Raw genomic sequence first — 25,083 nt, 5'->3', positions numbered from 1 at the left:
CCCTCTCTGCTGTCTTCTTTTTTCTCTAACACTATTGTCACAATTTCTATTTATTCTGTTTATTTGTTACTTGTATTTGTTTCCTATCTCAGCCAGACTTCGAGCCGTGAAGGCAGGGAATGGGGCTGTCTCCTTTACTGCCTGGTACCCAGCAACCCGGGGGGCCCAGGCATAGGGAGGCTCGGTTCACAGGTGTCAAGGGAGTGAGGGAATGCATGAGAATCTGCCTTTCTGTCCCTTCGAAAGATGAGGCCGGGTTATATTTGTCTTTGTGTCCCAAGCCTCTGGCACATAGTAGAAGCTTAGTTAGGTTTGAACGTTTGGTTTTCGTTGTTAGCCCAGCCTCAGAACACAGTGGTGACAATAACACCATCAATCAAAATAATAGAGGGGGCTCCCTTTTGTCCCCACTCTCACAAATGGCCCTTTATTTTATTTCAAATGCTTATCACTTCCTGGAATTGTGTCATGAATGGGTTCCTTTCCCTGGTGTTGGTCTGTCGTACTCTGCCCCTGGAATGGCCACTCCACATGCCAAGAGCCCATTCACCTTGCTCACTACAGTATCCTAGCACCCAGGAACATGCCCCAGTGGCTGATAGTGATCAGGAAGTGTGTGTGAGCGAACCCAAGGGAAAAAGCAGCAGTTATGCCATGCCAGGCATGGTTCTAAGTCCTTGGCGTCCTCATCATGTGAGGCCTAGAGCCCCTGGGGAAATGGCCCTGAGATTTCCAGTAAGCAGCCACTCTGTGACTGGGCAAGCCACCTGCCTCTCTGAGGCTCAGTTTCCATATCTGTAAAATGGGCATGATATCTGCCCCGCCCCCTGAGGGCGTGGTGGGATGTCACATGCACATCACCAGTCTTCCGCTGCTGTGGGTGACTGAGCAATATAAATCACAGTGAATCTTGGGAGGCTGAGGCAGGAGGATCACTCAAGTCCAGAAGTTCAAGACAAGCCTGGACAACATGGCAAAACCCCATTTCTACAAAAAATACAAAAATTAACTGGGCGTGGTGGTGCGTGCTTTGTAGTCCCAGCTACTCAGGAGGCTGAGGTTGGAGGATCACTTGAGCCTGGAAGATCGAGGCTGCAGTGAGCTGAGATTGCACCACTACACTCAGCCTGAGTGACAGAGTGAGACCCTATCTCAAAAATTACATTAAAATTTAGAAAAATATGTCACAGTGGATAGTCTTTAACTCACCATGGGCACCAGCCCCGAGCCAGCAGCCAAGCTGGGTGATCAAGATGGACACCACACAGATGCACAGACCCCCTTCCCCAGGAGCTTTTGAGCTGTGGAGGACAATAGAGCTGTTGGGGGACAAGTGAGATGTCACAAGTAGTAATAGAAGTGGGCCCTGAGTACAGAAATGTCTGCATCACAGCACAGGGTGCGTCACGGAGATAGCATGCTGTAGTTTACGGTCAGAGTGTTTTCCCACCCCCTGCCCGTGGGTCCCCCTGCTTCCTGGGTCTACATTGTAGGTTTGAGCATGTCCCCAACAGCCCCTACCTCCCAGAGGGGCTGCTTTCCAGAGCCTGACCATGACTCACACAAAGAAGGCCTTAGAGCCCAGCCGCCGGGCCTCCTTTGGCCCGGGAAGTTGTGTGTGTCTGTGCTAATTCCAAGCCCCGCTGCATCCCACGTCATCGGTGAATTCCCACAGAGCTGATCTCCAGGGCCTCCTCCTGCCCTCACTGCACGCAGCACGTGCACAGCCCCTCCTGGCCGGTGCTGTTCTTTTCACCTGCTCCTCCCCCACCCCCACCCTCTTTGCATTGTTCCTGAACCTTCACCAAATCCCTGAGTCCCCCGTTGTACAAGGACGATGAGGGCTGGGGGGACTCAGCCAGCCCAGAAAGCCCTGGATTTTCTCAGGCTCCCATGGAAGAAGAGTAGGAGGGGAGTGGACATAGCTTTTTTTTTTATTTTACCCCCTTCCTTTCTGCAAAGCTCTCCTGTTCTCTGTACCAGTCTCGAGGGAGGGGGACAGCGTGTTTTATCTCCCCACAACCAAGACCCTCACCTCCAGATAAAGGGCTCAGAGTGGGGGGAGGTCCTGAAAAGCTGCTTGCAACTGATAACAGTCTTTGCTGTCAGCTCCAGCACTGAGAGCTGGGAAAGGGGAGGAGGCCGCAGTACATTCTGTGGCCTGATTATAATAAAGCCCCATGTGGCGATGCGTGACTGGATTTGATTGTGCTAACTACAGATAGAAGCACAGTTCCCCTGCCTCTCCCAGCCCCTCCAGCCCACCTTGCTTTTAGATCCTTCCCCCGACTCCCCCGCCCCCAGGCCCAGCCCTGAGTCCTTTCTCACTTCTTCCCTCTTTTTCTGGTTCCTGGTGTTTTTGTTGGCAAACATCTGTTTGAGTTTCACAATACCTTATTTTTTCTTTCCCATCTTTCTTTTGTCTCCCCAGTTGGGGCCAGCAGCAGAAGTGCTTTTTAAAATGACCTTTGGCTTCATGGCCTTGGCTCCTGGCTGTCTCCACGCCTCTCTGGACACAGCCTGGCCTGGTGACTCAGGGAGCAGTAGCTGGCTGGCAGGGGCGCCCAGCTGTGGACTGGGATGCCTGGCACTGGCTAGCCTTCCTGGGAGCCTGAAGCCAGCAGCTCACCCTGCAGGGAGAAGGAGAAGGAGGGCCAAGGGCTCCCCACACTGGGTTGTCTTATCTCTCCCAGGGTTAGGGATTTCCAACATTTTCCCCTGGATTTCTCTCTCAGCAAGGCCTGCTGGGCAGTGTGGGTAGCAAGGGTGATACTAAGAACGAAACCGTTCTCTCCCAGTGCTCACTGCAGGCCCAGGCTCAGGTCTCAGCCTGCTCTGCATTCATTCTCGTCATCGTCCTGCAAGTAGGCACCATGATGGCCAGCCCCTTTTTAGATGGAAAGAAGGAAGCACAGAGAGTTCGCATGACTTGACCAAGGTCACACATGTGGAGAGAGCCGGGATATGACCTGAAGCCTTCAACTCTGAGGCCTGTGCTCTTACCTAAGACCCCACAGCTCCTCTCGATCACAATAAGCGCTATTTCTTGATCGCTGTGTTCTAGGCACATGCTGAGTGCCCAACATACTCATTTCCCACAAGTAGATCTGTTCTGAGCCCAGTGCTGGAGATGCAGTGCCAACTGAGTCAGACTGGGTCCTGTCCTCGAGCTCCCTGTGTGGCTGGGGAGCACAGATAGAGGAGCAAACTGTTCAGTATGGTGATGCCAGAACAGGACAGGGCTCTGAAAAGAGGAAAGCGGAAGAATGGAACAGCAAGTGGCTGGGCCCAGGCTGGAGACTGCTTGAACTAGAGTGGATAGGATGAGCTCCCTGCAGGGAGGCTGTGTGAGAAGGAGCCTGGCCTGGGAAAGCAGCAGACCAGCAGAACAGGCAGAGGCCAGCAGGTGCAAAGGCCCTGTGGTAGGAAGGGGGCTTGGCAGGCTCAGCCATCAGAAAACAGACCAGTGCATTTGGAATGGAGGTGACGAGAGAAGAGTAAAGGGTGAGGGATGAAGTCAGGGAAGGTGGTGAGCCAGGGAGCAGGGCAGAGGGCACAGCAGCAGGGAGGCTCTTCAGTCGTCCAAGCGAGATGAGAGGTGACAGAGCCATGGCCTGGCACGTGGAGGAAATAGTGGATACTTGCATTTCCAAACAGCCCAGCAAAGTGCAGGTGTATGAGGATTGCTGGCAAAGATAACAACTCTTCTCCCTTCAAAGCACACCAGCCACCGCTCATGGACCTGGGAGGCCATGCTGAGGACTGCTGGGCGCTCCAGGTTGCTGCCCTTGTAAGACTTGGGAACTCCTGAAATGCCACGCTGGAGACTGGCTGGGTTCCGGGGCCTTGTGGGAGAGAGGGGGAAGAACCATTATCTTTGCCAGTGGTCTGTATACACCTGCGCTTTGCTGGGTTTTGAAACAACCTATACAATACATCCTATACAATATACTCACATTAATTTACAATTCATTTAAACTTCAAATGTAGATTTTGCATTCTTTCTTGTTCATAATTATTACATTATTGTCCTTTTAAAATTTGGTAATTGAGTTTACAGGCACTCACTGTTCTGTTTACCAATTTTCCTACAAATGAGCATGACTTTGGGGTTTTTGTTTGTGTATGTATTTTTGGTATTAGGGGAGAGGTGGTTTTAATAAGCTCCATTTTATAGGTAAGGGTGCCGAGACAGCAGTGAAGTCACTCGCCCAGGGCCATGCAGCCAGGTTGTGGCAGGGCTGGGGCTGGGCCTGCCCTCCTCGTCTTTTCCAGGCCCCCTTCTCCAGCAGATCTCTAAAGACTGTGATGCCCTTGAATTGTTAGTTCTTCTAGGATCCAGGGTGAAGTTTCAGGTGTAGGGCGGTTGTTGCTATGAACGCAAGGTTCAGGGAAAGAACGGACGTCTCCAGAGTCAGCAGAGCCTGCGCTGCTGGAGGAAAGGCAGACCCCTTTGAGCACATCTTTCATTTCAAGCTGGGTGTTCCTCCCAAAGGGGAGGGTAAGAGGGTGACTTATGGGAGATTGGAGATGCCAGGTGAGCCCCATGCCAGGCCAACTGCACACCCAGATAATAGGTCTTCACCTTCCTCACAGTTCCCTCTTGTTCTTCCTGGGCTGGGGCTAAGGGCAGCTGATCTGCCAGGGAAGAGATCTATCCATTCCTGGTCTCAGCTCTGTTACTAAACCCAAACATCACACCTCCCTGGGCAGGTGCCTGGGCATTTAAAGATGCCCTTCGTAGACCAGGGAGACAGGGTGGAGTCAACTCCAGCCATGCTGAGGGGTTCTGGGCTCCCTGGGTTGTTACCCTTGTGAGACTGGGAACTCCTGGAATGCCACGCTGAACACTGGCTGGGTTCTGGGACCTTGAGGGAGAAAGAGGGAAGGGCATCTTTGTCAGTGCTCTGGGGCAGGCCAGATGCAGGGAGCAGAGCACCGAGGCTTCAATGAGCTGGTGTACTTGCTGACTACTGCCTAATTCAAAAGTCACTTGCCATTAAGTTGCCAAGATTTAAAAACCATGGGATTTCATCTGTAAAGCTAGATTTCCTACTTCTCTTAATAGATCTGAATTCTGGCCATGCTAGGTTGACCTTTCCGTCAATTGGCCAGTGCCAAGAAGGGGCTGCTCCTTTAAAGGGGCCATGAGCCCTCCTGGTCACCATCATCCCCACTATGCTTTTCTCTATAAAATTTTTTTCCAGTCTTCCACGAACCTGTCTCACCAACCAGAAGGTGCCTGAGATTTCAGGTACAGATGCGGCAGCCTCCAGAACTCTCCTTGGGCCCCCTGTTTTCTGTGATGTGGCTACTGTGGTCATGAGTGAGACTGTACTCAGGGCATCCAACCACATGCCTGGTGCATGGTAGGGGATCTCATCAGTGTTCTTTCCTTTCTTCTTTAATCTCCAAGATGTCAAATGCCAAGGAGAGCCAGCGGGGTGGAAATATTCCTTGCTGAAGGTCATGGTTTTCATCTCCATTGAAGTTCTGGTCCAGGACCTGAAGTCTTAGCTGCCTTGCATAGCTTTCGTTCTCACCATTAGTGGTACTTTTTCCTCCAGCTTTGTTTGAAAGTTGGGTTTTGAGTACAAAGGGCCACACCATGGAGTCTCTCTTGTTGGGTAAATTGTGTTAGTTTCTTGGTTGGGGGAGGAGCCTTTGTGTAGATTTCTTCTTTTTGTCCTGGTGTCTGAGTCTCGATTCTGGGCTTACCCGAGGGAGGAAGGCAGCATGTTCAACTGATGTTAAAGAGACAGCATTATCACAGTAGCTGTTTCTGTAAGGGCTTAAAAGGGTTGTTTTATGACAAAGTGGTCAAAGCTTAATTAGGACTTGAAAGCATTAGGCTTCCATCAAAAAGGGCAGGACAGACAGAGGCATCTTTGGTGCTTGGCGGTGAGAGTATGTGGGATGCAGCTGAACCCCAAGAAGCCCCCTTAGATCACACAGAAGTTTGAACTGTGCAAGTGAAGGTGTGAGTAGAAGAAGCAGGCTGTCTCCATTAGCTCCAGCGTACCCGCCCATGGGACCTCCAGGTGCTTCTGCCAGGCTGGGGTGCAGGGTTTAACTCTTAAGGGAGGTCACTGGTCATCTGCTTAGAAACATTGAGGGTGAGGGGTGTGAAGGCACAGCCTGAGAACTGCTTTGAAGAGTTGCTAAGACAGTTTGATTTCCTGGGGGATATGGGAATAGCTTCAGAAGCCTTGTCTTTGGAGGAGGAATTTGTCTCCAGGTCCTAATCACGTGACTTGGGGAAACTGGGGAGTTTGAAACGAATTGAACACATTTCCTCCTAAGATTTCTCAAAAGATCATGACACTGCCCTCTTCCAACTTCCTGAGGCTTCTGGCAGCTGAGAATGAAATCTACATGCTTAGGGCCACTGCAGGCTAGCAGGTCTAGTCTCCCTGCTCCCAACTCCCTGAGCTGCAGCCACACATACACACACACACACACACACACACACACATCCCTTGCTAACTCACAACTTCACATCTGCTCTTCCTCTCCCTAAAATGCTGTTCCTTCAGAGTGGAAGCAGGAGTGGAAGCAGTACAAAGTGCTAGCAGTGACAGGTTGAAATGACGACCATCCCTAATGCCATTCTCTAGAAATAAACCGGGAACACTTTGTGCATCTCCTTCCTGTGATCACTGTGTGTGTGTGTGTGTGTGTGTGTGTGTGTGTATACGCACATGTATGTTTTCTCATAAATGTGCAGATCATGGTTTTTTTGTTGTTGTTGTTTTTCGTTTTGTTTTATTTTTGAGATGGAGTCTCACTCTGTCACCCAGGCTGGAGTGCAGTGGCATGATCTTAGTTCACTGCAACCTCTGCCTCCCAGGTTCGAGCAATTCTTGTGCCTCAGCCTCCCAAGTAGCTGGGATCATAGGTGCCCACCACCATGCCCTGCTAATTTTTGTGTTTTTAGTGGAGACAGGGTTTCACCACATTGGCCAGGCTAGTCTTGAACTCCTGACCTCAAGTAATCCACCTGCCTCCGCCTCCCAGAGTGCTGGGATTACAGGCATGAGCCATCGCACCTAGCTTAGATCATGGTTTGAATTACGTTGAACATTTTCTAAAATTACAGTATACACTTTTTTAATATCTTAATTTTTCTCTAACTTTTATATGATGAGCTTTGTTGTGTGTCATTTAACGTTCTTCGGAAACATCATTTTTAATGACTACATATTTTTCCAGCTTTTGGTGGTACTCTACCTTACCTAGTCTCTTATTTGTGAACATAGAGTATTTTCCGTTTTTCCCTGGGATGCATAACTCTGAATTTAATATGTATAGACAAAACCACACCTTTTGTGTATATGCTTCCTGAAGTAATGCATATGAGGGATTTCGATGGTATGTAACATTCTTTAGGTTCAAGGGGGTATTTAGACTCTTCCTAAGTTTTGCTCCCATTCTGTAATTTTTTAAAAGTTTTAAGTTGCATTTTAGTTTGAAAGTTCACTAAGTGCTGTTTTTTGGTTTTTTTTTTTTTTTTTTTTTTGAGGAAAAATAACATTTTGCTTAGGCTTGTGGTTCAGTAAAACAGTTCACATGGTAATTTATTTCGAAGTTCAAATTAGTGTTAGCTGGTCCTGTTTAAGGCTCCGTTTGGGGGCTGTGTTTTGTATTCCTTTCTCTTTACAACACAGCAGGGGCAGGACTTTCTGTCTGTCTCAAGAGTTGCTGAAGCTCAGCACAAGTTGGGGATCATGGTGCCCCTTCCTGCCACTGCTCGCAGAGGCAGAACCCCTTTACCTAGAGGGCTCTTTGCAGTTGGCCCCGGGGCTCTGGTGGGTTTGACATTATTTCGTGGATTTGATGTTTTTGTTTTTGTTTTGATGGGGGTTCAGTGCCTGATGGCAAAACCCCAGAAGATGAAAATCCAACAGAGGAAGGAGCAGACAACTCTTCAGCAAAGATGGAAGAGGAGGAGGAAGAAGAGGAAGAAGAAGAAGAGCGCCTCCCAGGATGTACTCTGTTTATTAAGAATCTCAATTTCGACACAACAGAAGAGAAGCTGAAGGAAGTGAGTGGTTTCTCAGCCCAGGAGGGAGGGGCGTGGGATGGGAAACCCCAGTCTACTGATACGGCCACTGCATTTATTCTGCCCTGAAACATGACGCGTGTTAATATGCACTTGGGGGCAACAACCAGCACCACCTACTTGACCCTTTCCCCTGGGGTGTCCAGTAGACAACTCAGCTGAAGACTAGAGCATATAGCAGGGCTGGCCGGAGGGCCTGAGAGGGGCTACCACATATGCTTTGGAGGCATACCAAAATCTCTAGGGAAACCATGTAATATGAAGGCAATAGTTGTTTCTATGATGTAAACTACCCAAAAGTAAATGCCAGCACAATCCTCTCGGCCCGCCGGGAATAATGGAGAAGCCACATCAGTGAGTGAGGGTCTGGGCCTGACCCTGGAATCCCTGGATGAGGTGAGATTTTTGCATTTATGGGAAGAGGGAAGGGGATGAAAGGACAGGGAGCTCCAAATAGAAGGTTAGTAAAAGCCAAATGAGGGCTGCCCTGAGTGAGGTCCGGGGGCTCCTAGAAGGAATTGGACCAGCGGGACCAGCAGGAAACAACGGGGCCTCCAGTTCCAAAGGAGTGGGGTCTGCAAGGTCCCCAATTTGTGGCACCTCCCTCAGGAGACCGTTTATTTCTAGAAACTGGGTTTGGCACAGAATAAACACTCAATGGGTTTTTCAGCTTTTTGTTTTGTTTTAATGAATAACAGCAGGCTGATAGCCATCAACTTGTTCTGGGAAGGAAGCTGGCCATAAGACTTGACTTGATTGATTTCTAAAAATCCCTCTGAACCCTAAAATTCGATCATGGGGTCAAGAGAGAAGACTGTCCACTGAACATCCGGGGTAGGAACATGGTGGGCAGATGATATGGAGGCAAACATTTGGGGTGTAGTAGAGAGTCAGAGGGTCAGAGCCCCTCTGACACTCTCTGGCTCAGCCTCTATGATGTGACTGTCCCCTTACCTATTAGAAGAGCAGCCCCAACAGCAGAGATACCCTGACTAAAGCAGCAGCGTTTAAGGAGCCAAGATTCATCTTATTAAGCAATTGGAAACCCACCCTTAGACTTGTCTTTGGCGATTTCCTGGTTCCATTTTAGTTTTGCTTTGCTTTTAAATGGCGGCATGTGCTTGTAGCATCCAAGAGGTAGGTAGATTTGAACGTTAGTTTTATTTTTTTTCTGGTGCGGGTCTGGTGTGGGAACATCATTATCCGGGATCAGTGTTTCCTGGGAGATGCACTCAAACAGCAGCCCAAGAGCATCCTCTGAATTCAAGGATTCTGGAGCTGGAAGTCACAGCCAAGATGACCTAGTTCAGTCTCTTCATGGAACATGGCTGGAAACTGAGCTTCAGAGAGGCCGGTTCACTGTCCTTAGGTCACACAGTCCACTTGAGGCCCTGCGGGGAAGAGCCCCTAGTTCCCAGGGCTCCTGTCTCAGCACCCTGAGTGGAGAGCCATGGTTAGCGATCAGTCTGCCTGGGCTTGGATCCCAGCTTTGCTCTTTGCTAATGATGTGACCCTAAGTGAGTCCTTCAGCCTTTCTGTGCCTCAGTTTCTTCATCTGTAACATGGGGATGTTAATAGACTCTTCTCATGGAGTTGTTTTGATGATTTGGATGAAGGAGATACTCCAAATAAAGCATCTGACACCTTAAACACAAGAGTCAGTAAGCGGCTGCTGCTCATAGTATTTGTTTCTCAGGATTCTCCCCAGCCCCTGGGCTTCCCCATTGCTCATTTAGTGGATGTTTATTGGGCACCTGCCTTTCCCTGGGCCTGTGTGTGGTGCTGAAGACATAGCCGGGAACCAGGTAAACATGGATTTTGCTCTGGCTGGGTTTCAAATTCTAGCAAAGGAGACAGAAAAAGTAAAGGGAAAAATAGAATAGACTATGACTTAAAATTTTTGTAAAAATTATTTTGGCATTTGGTGCAGGGGGCAGTGAGAGAGGTCCGGACTGGGGCAGTAGACCCCATGCTTTGGAACTTAGGCCTGGCTTCCCGATTGCATGATCTGCAGTCAGTCTCTCACTGTTCTGTGTCCTACTTCCTTCTAAAACTGGAACAAGAAACAAGCCCAGCTGCTCTTATGGGGAACCCTAAGAGACTGCCCAGGTTACTTAAAGGAGGTCATCACTCGTCACCTCAAAATGTTTTTGGGACCCCAAGTTGTCCATATGGCAAATTTGGGGGTATAGTGTTTGACAGGGGCCCTTGCCTGCATAGTGGTTTAGAGCTGCTGATGATACTTGTTACTTTCTTATCCAGGTGTTCTCAAAAGTGGGGACAGTGAAGAGCTGCTCTATCTCCAAGAAGAAGAACAAAGCAGGTATTCCGCATGAAATTCGGAAAGTATTCAGTGTTCAGCTGGAAAGAGTGGATTCCAAAAGAAGCTCCAGCTTCAGACAAGGGGTTGGGGGAGTTCTCCCTTGCACATTTTGAAGGTTCTCTTTTTTCTGAAGCATGGTCAGCCTCAGACTCTTTGAAATAGCCCCTCTTTCTGTTCCTGCTTTCCAGTCGAAGCAGCCTCTTGGGTCAGATCCTTCTGAACCTAGAGCCTCCACCACCTCAAACTGTCAGGGGTGGTTTCAGAGCGGTGCCATTTGTGGGCAGATAGTGAGGACCTTGGATGGTATCAGGAGCCTCTGCCTCCTCCCAGCACTTCTGTGCTCTAGAAGTTTCCTAGGAAATAGCAAGAAACAACCAGTCTTGGACTCTCCTTCTTCCCTTCTGAGGGAGATAACCCAGTTGTAGAACTTCTGGAACATTCTACCAAGTCATTAACCACACAGATTTTCCTGAGTCATTAACCATGCACCTCCCAGGCCAGTGGGTACATGGGCAGGCAGAGAGTACCCTCATCTCTCCATTCGGCCCTGGGTGCTATTCTGAGTCTCCTGACCTCTGCTGGGCTCCAGCCCTGGCTTCCTGCAGGGGATACGTCCTTGCTTTCGCACAGCCGTACCAGCCCTATCCTGAGTCCCTTTGGTTTGGCAGGATTTGTAGGAATGCCACATGTGTCAGCCCAAACTGTGTCCTGAGCACCTGCTGCATGCAAAGTACTAGGTGGCCAGAATGTCTGCTGTTGAGTTACTTCTCAAACAGTCCCCAGGCCCCACCAGGCAGCAGGCACATTGTTAGTTATATAAGACTGAGGGAGACGCAGCCCTGCCCGCAGCATGCGCACAGTCTAGCTGGAGAGACCAATGCGCTGGTGGTTACAGCAGAGTGCAGCAAGGGGTTGGACGGCAGGGACAGGAGTCCAGCACAGGGGACAGCACATCAGCCCGAGGCTGGGAGGGGTGGGGGGCAGAGCAGCCAGGTGGCGGGAACAACGTGTTCAGAGGCCACTCACACTGCATTGGCCAAGCCTGGGGAATTTGTTGAGGAAGAGGCAGGAGATATGCCTAGGAAGGTAGGCGAGTTCCAAACCATGAAGTGGCTTTTATGCCACACACACAGAAGAGTTTTGACTTTTCCCCAGAAGTACTGGGGAGCCATGGAGGGTTCTAAGCAGACATACAGCACAGAAGTCAGAGCATCCCTTGTATTCGTTTGCCGGGCCATAAGAAAGTGCCACAGACTGGGTGGCTTAAATGACAGAAATGTGTTGTCTCACAGCCTTGGAGTCTAGAAGTCTGAGATCAAGGTGCCAGTAGAGTTGGTTCCTTCTGGGGGCTGTGAGGGAAGGTCTATTCTAGGCCTGTCTCTGGGCTTATAGATGGCCGCCTCCATGTTCACAGGGCATCCTCCTTGTATATGCCCATCCCGTTTTCAAATCCACCCACACTTTTTTTAAAAGAACAGCAGTCATCCAATCATATTGGATTTAGGGCATACCCTAATGACTGCATTTAATTTATTTTTATTTAATTTATTTTTATTTTTTGAGACAGTCTCACTCTGTCGCCCAGGCTGGAGTGCAGTGGTGTGATCTCGGCTCACTGCAACCTCTGTCTCCTGGGTTCAAACAATTCTTGTGCCTCAGCCTCCCCAGTAGCTGGGATTACAGGCGTGTGTCACCACGCCCCGCTAATTTTTGTATTCTTGGTAGAGATGGGGTTTCACCATGTTGGTCAGGCTGGTCTCGAACTCCTGACCTCAAGTGATCTGCCTGCCTTGGCCTCCCAAAGTGCTGGGATTACAAGTGTGAGCTTCTGCACCTGGCCTGTGACCTCATTTTAACTTGGTTACCTCTGTAAAGAGCTTGTCTCGGATAAGGTCACATCTGAGATACTGGGGGTCAGGATTTCTACATGTGAGTCTGGGAAGACACTGCTCACCCCTTAACATCCCTGTTCTCCAGGGTCTTTGCATATAGTTTTGGATGCAAGGAAAGGTGGCTAAGTACCAAGTTAATGATGAGAAGGACCAGTTGTGAGGATTTCAGGAAAAAAGAAAAGTTGTTGCTGAAGTCCAGGATGAGGGTCAGTAGACAGAGGTGCACCCAGGCCAGCAGGTGGAAGTGGCTGTCCCTGCCTCTCACTGCACCCAGTCAGATGCTCTGTGGGGCCAGCCTTGTATTCCTGGGGAGCGCTCTTCAGCATGTTGTAGAAGTGGTTATCTGATCTTTCCATGTCATAAGCAGCTCTTATAACATACACTCTCTTTTTCAAGGGCCTGTATTTGAGAGCCCTGTTCTCTGAGGCCCATCCGTCACAGTTTGGGGAAAATCTAGACAAAGTATGTCAGTCAGGGTTGCAGCAGGAAACAGAAAGCACTCTCAGCTGGGGTTGGAGCAGAGATGTCTGTAAGAAAGGGGCTGAGGTGTGGCTGGGCTAAGGGAGCCCACAGGGGTGTCCAGGGAGTGGGCTCTACAGGAAGAATGCCTTTCCCCCTGCCGTGCCTGGAGGGACATTAGAGGAAAGCGTGTGACCAGAGCTCAGCTGAGAGTTGGAGCCACGAGATAACCTGCAGGAGTGGTGGCTGTGGATTGGACGTGGCCACTGCAGAGCAACCCAAAGCAAGGAGGCGGGTGGGGACATGTGGAAGGATCCAGTACTCCACCCTCTCTCTCCTCCATCTCCCCACTCCCCAATGCCAGAACAGAGCCTCTTGCTGGCTGATCCCAACAGGAAGCAAGGAATCTGGGGAGCCCAGGTAGAGCTGTCTATAGAGGTCAGCTTCCCATAGAGGACAGTGGTGGAGAGTGGATCTGCATAGTGTCAGTAACTCAGAGATGAACTTGACCTTCTCACAGTTGCCTTTCACACAGTCACTGTGCTTTTAAAATCTCACAGGTGCACGGACATGCCAGCCCACCACCTGCAGCCTCGAGCCTCCAAAAGAGAGCTTTCGAGCAGTATCTGCTTGCAGAATTAACATTTAAAGTCGCCATGGGGTGGCACTGGCTGTCAGTTCTGTCTGAGCCATGTATGGACAATTAATGGAATTCCTTAATGCACCTGGCTTTTATTTTGTAACACCTACTGTCAATGGAAAGGCAGGAGCATAGGTCTCACAAACAGCACAGTAAAGGTAAAGATAGGAACTGCAAAGTGAGCCAAAGGTAGAGAGCCTCGAGCCTCATTTGAACCCATCAGACTGAAGTGAATCTTCTTTGAATTCACAATAAAGAATAAACCTAACAAATATGTATGAGATGCTGGGGTGTGGGTGGAAGGTGGGAGGACATCAAATCTGATGTCAAGAGGGCAAGATGTAATTAGGGATCTTAATGTTTTTTAGTGCCCTATAAAAACACTCCTCCCTCCCCAGTTATACATAGTGAGGAAGCAGAAGTTTCTGATGAAATTTTTGCAGTATTCTTTGCTATCTGAACTCTTGCTACTTGCAACCTAGAAGTAAGGAACCAGAGAAGTTTGAATAATGCAGTCGCCCACATGATCCAAACTTTATATCTGAAACCCAGGAACTGAATGTGATTGGCTGGTGAGAAATATTTGTGGAGAGCAAGCCTTTGGTGCATTTGACTCTCACGCACGTATTCATTTTAGGCATTACGTGTGGAGGCAGAGGACTGCCCAGGTAGAGGTTTTGCCACTTGCCTTCATGATGGTCATCTCTCTTAGGTCAGTCTCCCTCCCAAAGCAGAATCCTATTATGAAGTTAATTATCATGTCAGTCATCTGTTAATTAATAGTCAAATGGGCCTCAGGTGGCAGCCATGTTAACTGCGTTGGCTGATTCGTCAAGATGACTAGTAATAAACAGCAAGACAGGCGCTGAGATTTTTGGGGGGAATGAAGGGGGTATGAAGAGAAGAGAAAATACAGCGCAGGTCTGGGGGCCCGTCACAGCCCTTGCACTTGGCCTTGTGCTTCCACTTCACCCACTGGTGTGATTTCCACTTCTCTGTCTCTTAGGAGCGCTGCTTTCCATGGGGTTTGGATTTGTGGAATACAGAAAGCCGGAGCAAGCCCAGAAAGCTCTCAAGCAGCTCCAGGTAAAGTGAAGATTCTCAGCTGAGGGCCACGGAGATGCTTGGCAGGTAGTGGGAGGTCCCCTCAGCCCTCTGAAATTGAGTGAGAATGTGTGTGGAGTCTACGCTTGACCGGGCCCATTGCTTTTCCCAGATCTCTACGGGACTGTGGCCCAAGAAAAAATTGAGAACCTTTCCCAACACTCTATGGTCACCATAGTTCATTCATTCGATCCACAGCACTATTACCAACGGCCTGACGTGTGCCAGGGGTGGTGCTAGGCCTGGGAGAGGTTGCTCACGTGGCCCCCTCTTTCTGGTGGGATAGACAGGCCATGGACCTCTGAATAAACATGCAGGACCAGGTCGTGAAGACAAAGCTGCGAGTTGGGGGTGGAGGTGGGGCACTTAGGCTGTGTGGTCAGGGAAGGCCTCTCTAAGGAGGTGACAGTTGAGCCCACACCTACTTGGCCAGAAGTCAGCTGCACAGAGATCTGGGAGGGAGGTAGCTGGGGAGGAGGGACCATGTGCAGAGGGTCTGAGGCAGGGGCTGTAAGGTGGGAATGAGCTTAGTACGTTTGAAAAGCTAAGAGGCCACTGTGGCAGGGGCGGCGTGGGGTGGCGGTTCAGGGTGCAGGATGAGGAGAGAGGTGTGCAGGGCAGGATCTTCTAGGCCATTTTACTGCTCAGCCTAAAGGCAGTGGGAGACCATTAGGGGGCTGTGAGCACACTGGCTTCTGCTCCAGCCTCTGCAGCTGCTGGTGTGGAGAGGGGACAATGGCTGGGGGCAGGGGGCAGGTAGGAGACCCTTGAGTCATCCAGGCTTGGCCAGCGGGGGAGAAGGTGGGGAGAACAGGGCTGAACCGAAAGCTGTTTGGACAGAGACTCAATATCCTATTCAGACAGAGAAGGGAGATATGCCTTCCTGCTAGATCCTAAGTACAAGAACAGATTGAGACCCTCTAGCAGGAGGGGAGCTAGGGCTGTGGAGAGCAAAACAGCCTGGGATTGGCACCATCCCAAAGGGCAAATTTTGCACCACCTATAAGTTCTTTTTTTTTTTTTTTTTTTTTTTGAGTTGGAGTCTCACTCTGTCACCCAGGCTGGAGTGCAGTGGCTCGATCTCGGCTCACTGCAAGCTCCGCCTCCCAGGTTCACGCCATTCTCCTGCCTCAGCTTCCAGAGTAGCTGGGACTACAGGCGCCTGCCACCATGGCCGGCTAATTTTTTGTATTTTTAGTAGAGACGGAGTTTCACCGTGTTAGCCAGGATGGTCTCGATCTCCTGACCCCGTGATCCGCCCACCTCAGCCTCCCAAAGTGCTGGGATTACAGGCGTGAGCCACCGCGCCTGGCCTAAGTTCTAATCCAGAAGCTTTGTGGCTTTGCATTAGATGATGCAGCTGATGCATCATGATGCATGGTGCCTAGGATGGCCTTCAGCTAAAGTGAAGGAGATGCAGTAGGTGTTAGTAGCTTGAGAAGGTATCCTCTGTTCCCTTCATAATGCCCCACATCCTAGGCCCTTCCTGGTCAGGGGCTGTGTACTCATTTAACTTAAAATTGGCTCTGCAGGTTCAGTGGTCCGTGTTACTCTTTCACGTGATATAAGATTCTATGAAATTTCACTTTGCACATGTACCGTATTATGTTCTGGACATCATTGTGTGCATGCATATGTGAATATTGCCTCCAAGAATTGTTCCTACGAAGCTCTGTGTGCTGTATTTTATGGGAGATTTAAGGGATTTTCAAGGGTAATTTTGCTAATACACCAGTTCTGCCTTGAGGGACCAATGTTAGAACCTAGCTTTAGATGCACCTCCACTAGGATTTAGAATATTTTTCAGGAACATACAAACTAAACCCAACTCTCTGCAAGCCAGACCTAAGAGCCTTACTTTGCCTGAACATGCTTATAAACAATGGAAAATTCCGTGTCCCTTGAATGACATCTAGGTCAAGGCCTACCCGTGGCTTAAGAGAGCGTCCAAGGGCTGAGTCTCTGACCACCAGCTGCTGCCTGGGCACGGCGTGAGCCATTTCAGGGAAAAACCATCCTCTGTCCTCTAGACCAGCTAGCCCTGCTCCCCAGGGAACAGTCAGGCTCCCATCTGCGAGCCAGGGCTCTGCTCTGGTGAAGGGCAAGGATTCGGGTGAGTATTTCTCGGGACAGAGAGATGAGCCACGTTGTCTTCTCTCTTAGGGTCACATCGTGGACGGCCACAAGCTGGAAGTGAGGATCTCGGAACGAGCCACTAAGTGAGTCTTCAGTGTCCTCATTTCCTTTCCTACGAGCTGGGGCTTCCTGTGCTTGCCGGCCACCCTGAAGGCTGTCTCACAACCCTTAAATGTCCTTTCCACCTATCCCTTTACCATTTAGGACTCTTCCTAATTAAGATGCCTAATTAAGTTAGCATTTACCAACTCCGACCCCGGTTTTCCCAATGAACTACAACAGTGTTAGTCCTTTGGGTGGATGTTTAATGCACAGGGTTTTTTTTTTTTTTTAATAAGAAAAGGAACAAGTGCAGGAGAAACAGGCAAACAACACTCATCTTGGGATAATAAACCAAGGAAGAGCTGGAGGTTGCTGGTGCTGTGGATGAACCAGAAGAAGCTGTAAAACCTAGACGTTCCGCTTTATGGGACGTGCTTTCTTAGAGCTGAATGACAGTGCCTAGGATGGCCTCCAGTTAATGTGAAAGAGATTCCGTAGGTGTTAGAGATGGAGGCAGACCAATTTGCCCAATGACCAGTATACTGAAGTGGGGGGATTGTTTGGAGATTTATCTTTGCTCCTCCATTTCTACCTGCTTGTATATCTAAATGAGCTATTACACCCGACGTGCCTCCAACAGTGTCCAGCACATAACAGGTGCCCAGCGTAAGCCATTATTGTCATTATCACCTACTTGCCTCGGGTGATAAAATGACTGCCTCTAACAGCCCTAGAGCTGGTTTCAGATATTTATTCGGTAGTTTTCAACAAGTTGGTCATTTGTTGTGGTCATCCGGCAAATTAGCTGCCAGCGAATTGACCTTTCTTTTTCCTTCTTTCTTTGTTGTTAATGCTTCCTGTGAGTCCAGCTTGGGCCAGCTCTGGTATTTTTCACCCATTGTGGTCTGTGCTATGTTAAGCATCCTTGGAGGGAAGAAGGCTTGGTACAGGGGCCCTCAGAAGTCTAATGGGGGTTCCTGAGCTGCCAGTATAACAGAAGGAGCTCAGGCTTTGAGCCCCACACCTGTAGTTTCTAATCCAGGAGCTCTGTGACCTTGCATAGGTGACTTTGCCTCTGAAGTGAAATGTGCTAACTAGAGGTTGTGTGTTAAGCGTCCAGCACTTGCAGTGCCCATGAGCACTGAGCCGGCGGTTTCTTTCCAGTACCCTATCTCCAGAGAGCCAGCCTGAATTCAGCCTTGCAAGGTCTCACTTCCTAGCCAGGGTTCATGGAACCATTGTTTCACTCAAGAAAAAATTACAGCAAGCCCACTGTGTACCACATCCTCCTCCTAGGCACTGGGGCTGGTGTTTCCTTGGGAGTTTACACCCTAGGGCAGTGCTGTTCCATAGAAGCTTCTGCAGCGATGGAAATGTTCCACATCTCTTCTGTCCAAGATGGTAGCCAATTGCCACACATGGCTGTTTAGCTCTTGAGATGAGGCAAGTGCAACTGTTTTAGCTATCTATTGCTGCATCACAAAGTATCCCAGAACTTAAAGGCTGAAAAGAAAACATTATCTCATAGTTTCATGGGTCAGGAAATCAGGAGCAGCTTAGCTGGGAATTCTGGCTCAGGGTCTCTCATGAGGTTACAGTCAGGATGTCGGCTAGGGCAGCAGTCATCTGAAGGCTCAGCTGGGGCTGGTAGATCTGTCATTAAGATGACACACTCACATGGCTGCTGGCAGGGGGCCTCAGTTCCTCACCTCGGGGATCTCTTTCTGGGACCGCTTGAGTGTCCTCATGGCATGGCAGCGGGTCTCTCCAGAGTGAGTGATCCAAGAATGGGGAAGAAGGAGGCCACAATGTCTTCTACAACCTAGTCTTAGAATTCACACACCATCCCTCTGCTGTATCCTGCTCTTTACCCAGACCTGCCCTGATACAGCATGGGAAGGGATTACACAGGGCATGAACACCAAGAGCCAGGAATCATTAGGCACCATCTTGGAGCCTGATACCCCAGCAACCGAGGAAGTGAATTTGTAGTTTTGCTGCTTCTATTTTTTTGAGACAGAGTCTCACCCTGTCACCCAGGCTGGACTGCAGTGGTGTGATCTTGGTTCACTGCAACCTCTGCCTCCTGGGTTCAAGCAATTCTCGTGCCTCAGCCTCCCAAGTAACTGGGATCACAGGCGCCTGCCACCACACCTGGCTAATTTTTGTATTTTCAGTAGAGACAGGGTTTCACTATGTTGGCCAGGCTGGTCTTGAACTCCTGACCTCAGGTGATCCACCTAAGCCTCCCAAAGTGTTGGGATTACAGGTGTGAGCCACCATGCCCAGCCTAGTTTTGCTTCATTTTAATTTAGATTTAACTAGCCACATGTGGCTGGTGGCTGCCATATGAGACAGCATAGCCCCAAAATGACAAGACAAAAAAAGAAAAGAAACATGATTAAATGTATAATGTACTAGCACAGGGATCAGTGCCAGGAAGAGAAATGAAGCTGGGGGCTGTGGGTGAGGGGGTTGCCATTTTAATGGAGACAGGGAAGGCCTGTGAGGAGGTGACATGGAGCAGGCCTGAAGGAGGTAAGTCCTAACATGGTTGTTATCATAACAGCTGCTGTTTATTGAATGTTTACCACATTCTGGGTCCAGTGCTGAGTCTGCTTATTAAATCTTCAAACAATCAAATTAGGTGGGCCTATCATTACACCCATTCTACAGTGGAGGAAACGGAAGCCCAGAGCGGCCATGTTACTTGCCCAAGATGACAGATCCTAAGTGTCGGATTTGGCATTCACACACAGCTTGTTAACTCCCAGCCTTGCTCACTTCCCTACCCTGTTTTGGTGGAGTGGGAGGTTTCCCTGGGAGAGCAGGGGGACAGGCCAGGTAGCACTGCATTGGGGATGGCCTTGAACCTGGGCTGAGAGTGTCCTTGCTCGCCACCTGGTCCATCTCCATGGTTAGGCCCCTGTATGTTCCTCCTCGGGTTATTGATGAAGTGTCACAAGACCTTTGGAAACCAACCAGGGTCTTTCTTTGCAACTGGAGAGAAAGACACAATGGAGATTGGGTTTGGTGAGAAACCAGCCCCACCCTTAGCGGGGCTCCTTAAGTCCCTGGTGGCCCCAGAGTCTCTCAAATGAAGGGCAGCAGCCACCCAAGCACGGATGTGTCCCCCTGACATCTGCAGCTGTTTTGGGTCCTATCACCTGGTGGGAGATGGCCTTCCTCTCCTTTCACGTTGGTCCCCCACCCCACACACACTCCTTGAATCCATCACCTGAATATTCTGATGGAGGCATAGTGGAGTCAATGTTGCTGGAGCTGCTGAAGCCCCGAATAACTTGGACCCTCTCCCCCCACCCTCCAGGCCAGCCGTGACATCGGCTCGAAAGAAACAAGTTCCCAGAAAGCAGACCACCTCCAAGATCCTGGTGCGGAACATCCCCTTCCAGGCCCACAGCCGGGAGATCCGAGAGCTCTTCAGGTGAGAAGCGCTCATTTAGTCCAGGGGACTGGCGTGTGGGCGGGGAGCCTGCCCGAGTCTCAGGGAAGGTGGCCTTTGGGTCCTGGATGGTTCCGTTGCAGGCCGGCGCAGTGGTCTTTCAAAGGTCATCTTTTGGCTGCTTTTGATTTGTCTCCCTTAATCTCAGATGTGGCTCCCCAGAGCATTGTGCAGGAAAAAAGTCAAAACAGCCAGGCTTCCCCCTCTCAGAGGCAGATGGAGAAAGGGCAGGCAGGCTTCCCTGTCCCCATCCACAACGTGCAAGAGGGGCAGGGGCCCCAGTGGCTAAAACCCAGCCCTACCCATGATCTGCTTGAAATTTCCTCCATCCAGGCCACCCCTTTGGTTTAAGGTGCTGGTTTTCCACCTTAGCCACACATTCCAGCCACCTGGAGATGGCTAAAATGTACCTTTGCCAAGGCTGCACCCCCAGAGGGTTGGATTCCATTTTTCAGCAGTGGGGTCCAGACATCGGTGTTTTGCTAAAAGCTTCCCAGGGGATCCTAATGTCCAGCCGGGGTTGGGGACCAGTGGCCTAAATGGCTGTATGGAAACGAAGGTGAATTACCTGTACACATAAAGCCGTCCATCAGCACCTGCTTGCACAGGGCTGGAAAACGCAGCTGTCGCAGGGACCCAGCCGGTAACGGCAGCGGGCTGGGTAGGGAATGAGCAGCAGGCGGGCCTCTCTCTGGTCATCCAACTGGGATGCCACACAGGAACTCAGGCTTCGTAAGACCAGTTCTCATGTTTTGAAAGAGAAACCAGCCATGTGGATTCTTAAGGAGAATTCATCAGCAACTAATTCACTTTTTAAAAACAAAACAAGTCTGGCCTGCCCCAGGGCCCCTAGTTGGTGATCCCTACGCTGCCATGTTACAGTGTTTGGCTTTTCAGATTAGGTAGGCACCACCCAGCACCAAGCCCTGAATGAAAGAAACGTCCTCATATCAATGGGCCTAAGAAGGGAATGCTTGAAGCCAAGGCCCCCCTCAGGCATGGGCAGGGTGGTAGAGAGACCATCTAGCTCTCAGAGTGTAACGGGAGATGAAGTCAGCTTCACCCAAACACATTGTTGAGGCTTGGGTGGGATCCAGGACTGCTCGGGGGACCTGCAGCACTGTGGCCTGTGCGTGGGTGAACATTTAGGATTCTACACACTAGATCTCGTTCGTTCACTCTATGCTTGCACAAGGGTCCGAGAGTGAAGCGTCTGTTAGAGTTGCCAGTTAGCATCTTGCAAGGTAATCCGTGGATGCAAAATAAGCCTTGTGTTTTGGAGATGAGAAAGAATTACCTTTGTGTGGCATCTACCTTCTTTGCTCTCACTCTGTAGTTTGAAGAATAAGAAGTCATGTGGGGAACTTCAGATATCTTTGTCCTCCTTTTCCCCTCTGTTTGTTCTAAATCATACACTAGCATTCAGTTCATAAACAGATGTGGTGTGTGGTGAGCTGGGATCTGAGGCAGAGACCAATCCTGCCCTGTATCTGGAAAGCAGGATCTTAGCTATGATCTCCGGGTATCCTGCACAGCAGGAACAGCCTGGCGAGATGGGGTCATGACCTGGGGAGGATGTTTCCCATTTCCCCAAACCTCGGTTGATCAGTCGTCCCTCCAGGAAGGTACATATCCTTAGCCTCTCAGTATGTCTGCTTGTTTTAACATGCTCTGCTTTTTAAAAGGAGTCCAATTTAAGAACTGCCAGATTAAAACGGGCTTGCTAAGAAGAGCGCATGTTGATCGGGAAATAATATCCCGCCGAAATGACAGTTTCACTTGGTTCTGCAGTATATTTAGGATGACACTTATCCGGGGAAACAAAAGACCACAAGGGAAGAGAGAGCATTTTGTTTGATCTCATGTATTATATTTATTTTTAGAAGACAGGGAATTAGTGTCCACTGAACATAATTACATGTGGTGGCTCTTCTCCTTGCCATTGTTCTGATGAGAGTTTTCTTAAACCCCTGGAAACGTAAGCCCTTCTTGGAGGGCCGTACCCGCTATTGTTCACTCCGGCTGGGGATGTAAGGCAGTTCCTCGTTGCAGACAGCAGGGGTCGCTGTGAGCCTTCTCAGGGACTTTGAGATTGTCCAGGGAAGCCCCAGACAGGATTTCAGACAAAGCCACTGGCCGGTAAAGGTTATTGGCCGGTAAAGGTTATTAGCCAGGGGGAGGTTTCAGGGTTTCGGGGAACCAAGCTGGTCCCTTTGGCCAGGCAGGTTCTATGGGTTTCTTCTACCAGGTGTAGTAAAAATCACAACTCCGTTTTATTACACGCTTGCTGTGTGCAGGGCTCTGAGCTTGAATGCCTTCCCGTGCAGAATCACCTCCTTTAAGCCTCACAGCAGCCCTGCGAGGGATGGATGCTGTCATCCCTTTTGCACCGAGACAGAAACTGGAGATGGAAACTAGGGAGATGGAGTGTCCTGCCTGGGACCATGCTGCTGAACGGGGATTTGGATCTAAGTCAGCCTAACCCAGAGCCCTGGCTTGGAGCCACTCCTCTCTGCTGCCTGTTCTCTGGGGTCTAGAAGGAACTGTCTTCCTCCAGATCATTCCAGTGGGACTAAATGACAGCAAGTGTGTCATTTGTACCAGGCACTGTGCTAGGCACAAGGCATGTAGCCATTTCAGGAGAGACTTAGGACTCTCTGTGGGGGACCAGAGAGGAAACTGACAGTGACAGCCAGTGGGACAGGTGTGCAGGTGAGAGTGCAGGGCTCCGGAGGGCATTCTCCAGGCAGGGCCTCAAGCTACCCCGCCTGCTGGAGGGGAGAGGAGGCAGCCTCCTAGCCCGAGGCAGCAGTGCCTGGGGCCCTTCCCGGAGGCCACCAGCCTTGCACTCGGGCCTCAGTGCACCGCACTCCAGCCCTTTAACTAACCAGTCCTGGGTTAAACCAGACAGGCATCAAGAGGCACTGCATTTCCGTGCTTCTGTGGGATTGCTGTCTAGGGTGACTCAAGGATTATGCTTTTGGAAACTCAGAGAGAGTCACAGCAGTGGATTTGCAGACAGCGATTCTCGTCTTCTCTGTGGCTCTCTTTTTGGACCTCAGTTTCCCCTGACATAAACTAGTGGTAGCAACACTAGTGATAACATACACTAATATTGTGATGATGCTATGGTAGTATGTGTGAGTGTTGATTTCTTTCTCATGTCCCCGGCCCCGTGCGCTGCAGTGCCTCATGTTTCTGAGGGCCCATTCATCACCGTGGCCCAGTAAAGTAGTTTCATGTCTCTGTTTCTCAGTGAAGAAACCAGCTCCGGAGCCCAAATTCCACCCATCGGGTCATCAGATGCCTCAGGCCGCCACCCTGCTCCGAGGCCTCAAGAACTATAAGGATTAAATGAGATCGTGCAAATGAGGCACTTAATCCAGCCCTGGCAGGGTAGCAGGTAGTTGATAAATGTTGACTGTGGTATTCAACAGCACCAAACCAGTGGAGCCAGGATCTGAACCCAGGGTTTGAATCTGACTTTATAGGCAGAACCCAGGTCCACAACGACAGTGCTGAAGCCTTGAAGGTCTTGGGCAGCGTTTTCCTGTTTTTTTGTTTTTGTTTTTGCTTTTTTTTTCTGCAAAGGAAGGCTGTAATCCTGTAATCCTCTCTTTCTGCCCCATTCATCTGTGTTCTGGGGCAGAGAGTCAGGAAGGACCTTGAGGGACAAGCGGAGCCAGCCCCTCTTTACCCCCGAAAAGGAAATGTGGAAGACACACAAATGGGGGTGTCCCAGCCTGTGCAAGTGTGCATGTACACACAAACTTCTCACCCCACCACTCGAACAAGGACGGAAATGGCCAGTGGTCAGCTCACCCAGCAGGTGCCCAGAGTCTTAGGTTAGTATGGATCTAAAAGAAGGAAGGAAGGAGGTGGAGACTGGGCTTCCCGCCACCCCATCTGGGTTTGCTCCAGAGTAGGTGTGTTGCACATGTGTGTTTTGCCATGTTGTTTATTTTCCTCTTTCCCTGTCTCCACCAGGAAGTGCCCAGGGTAGAGAGGCAGCTCAGGGCCTGGATCGGGCCTAAGTGTGTACATGCAAATGAAGCTTACACTTGGGGCTCTCCTGCTGATACACAGCAGCTGTGTACAGAGCTCAAGCATTTGGTGGAGAGGGTCTTATTTCCGCCCCCATTTCAAAAGCTGGAAGTGGTGTTAAAAACAGAGCTGGCTAATACAGGCATCCGGGAGGCATGGGACATGGGGTGAACCACGTCCCATGCAGTCTTTGTATCAGTTTGTCCACACAGCAGCCCAACATGATAAGACTGTTGTTAAACCTGCCTTCTAGATGAAGAAACTAGGGTACAGACAGTAACGGTGCTACTCCTAGATGGACCCTCAGCTTGCCCATTTCTGTCATAGTCCATGGGGCAGCCTGGTTTGAGCCACCTGGGTTCTGGCAGGCAGTACCCTCCATCTTCCAGGAAGGAGGTTCTGCAAACAGTGTCGGCCTCACACTTGGTTAAATGCACTGCTGTCACCATCTTGAAATTCTTAGTAATGTTTGAACAAGGGGTCCTGGATTTTTATTTTGCACCAGGCCCTGCAAATTATATAGCCAGTTCTGCCTGCGAACCAGTGGAAAAATCGGGAAGTTTGGAGCCTGGGTGTAGTGGCCACTGGCCAGGCTTAGTTTGCTCGTCTGCAAGGTGGGAACAGAGTGTGTCTGCCTCCCCTGCCTCCCTGCCCAGGCAGTGAAAGGCTCAGGGAGAGGGTGGGTGGACAGGCTGACCAAAGGAGGGAGGTGTTTATGGGAGCTTGTCTGTCACTGTCATGATCATCACTAAGGCCCTCTGTGGATTACTGCTAAGGAGCGCGTTTCAGACCTGCCTCTCTGAGGATGGCTTGGGAATGTCTAGGCAGCTCTGAAGTCTAGGCCAGGTCAAGTCATGGTGAAGAGTCAGTTCTGGCGATAAATCTGTGGGTTCAATGCACTTCTCCCCCTTCCTGTGC

General features: G+C 50.1%; 1 protein-coding gene across 3 annotated transcripts in view; it reads left to right on the top strand.

Moving 5' to 3' along the window:
- RBM19 (RNA binding motif protein 19) overlaps positions 1-25,083 on the top strand; it is a 142,684-nt gene that overhangs the window by 31,477 nt on the left and 86,124 nt on the right. For all 3 annotated transcript variants that reach the window (XM_024257175.3, XM_024257173.3, XM_054527651.2), the window contains exons 17-21: positions 7,869-8,044; positions 10,325-10,385; positions 14,383-14,462; positions 16,644-16,699; positions 19,987-20,103. In XM_024257175.3, the coding sequence (XP_024112943.2) occupies positions 7,869-8,044; positions 10,325-10,385; positions 14,383-14,462; positions 16,644-16,699; positions 19,987-20,103 (490 nt within the window). The remainder of the gene's footprint in view (positions 1-7,868; positions 8,045-10,324; positions 10,386-14,382; positions 14,463-16,643; positions 16,700-19,986; positions 20,104-25,083) is intronic.

Source organism: Pongo abelii, chromosome 10 (assembly GCF_028885655.2).
Source record: "Pongo abelii isolate AG06213 chromosome 10, NHGRI_mPonAbe1-v2.0_pri, whole genome shotgun sequence".
NCBI classification, from domain to species: Eukaryota; Metazoa; Chordata; class Mammalia; order Primates; family Hominidae; genus Pongo; species Pongo abelii.
This window is presented reverse-complemented; position numbering and strand designations above follow the sequence as displayed.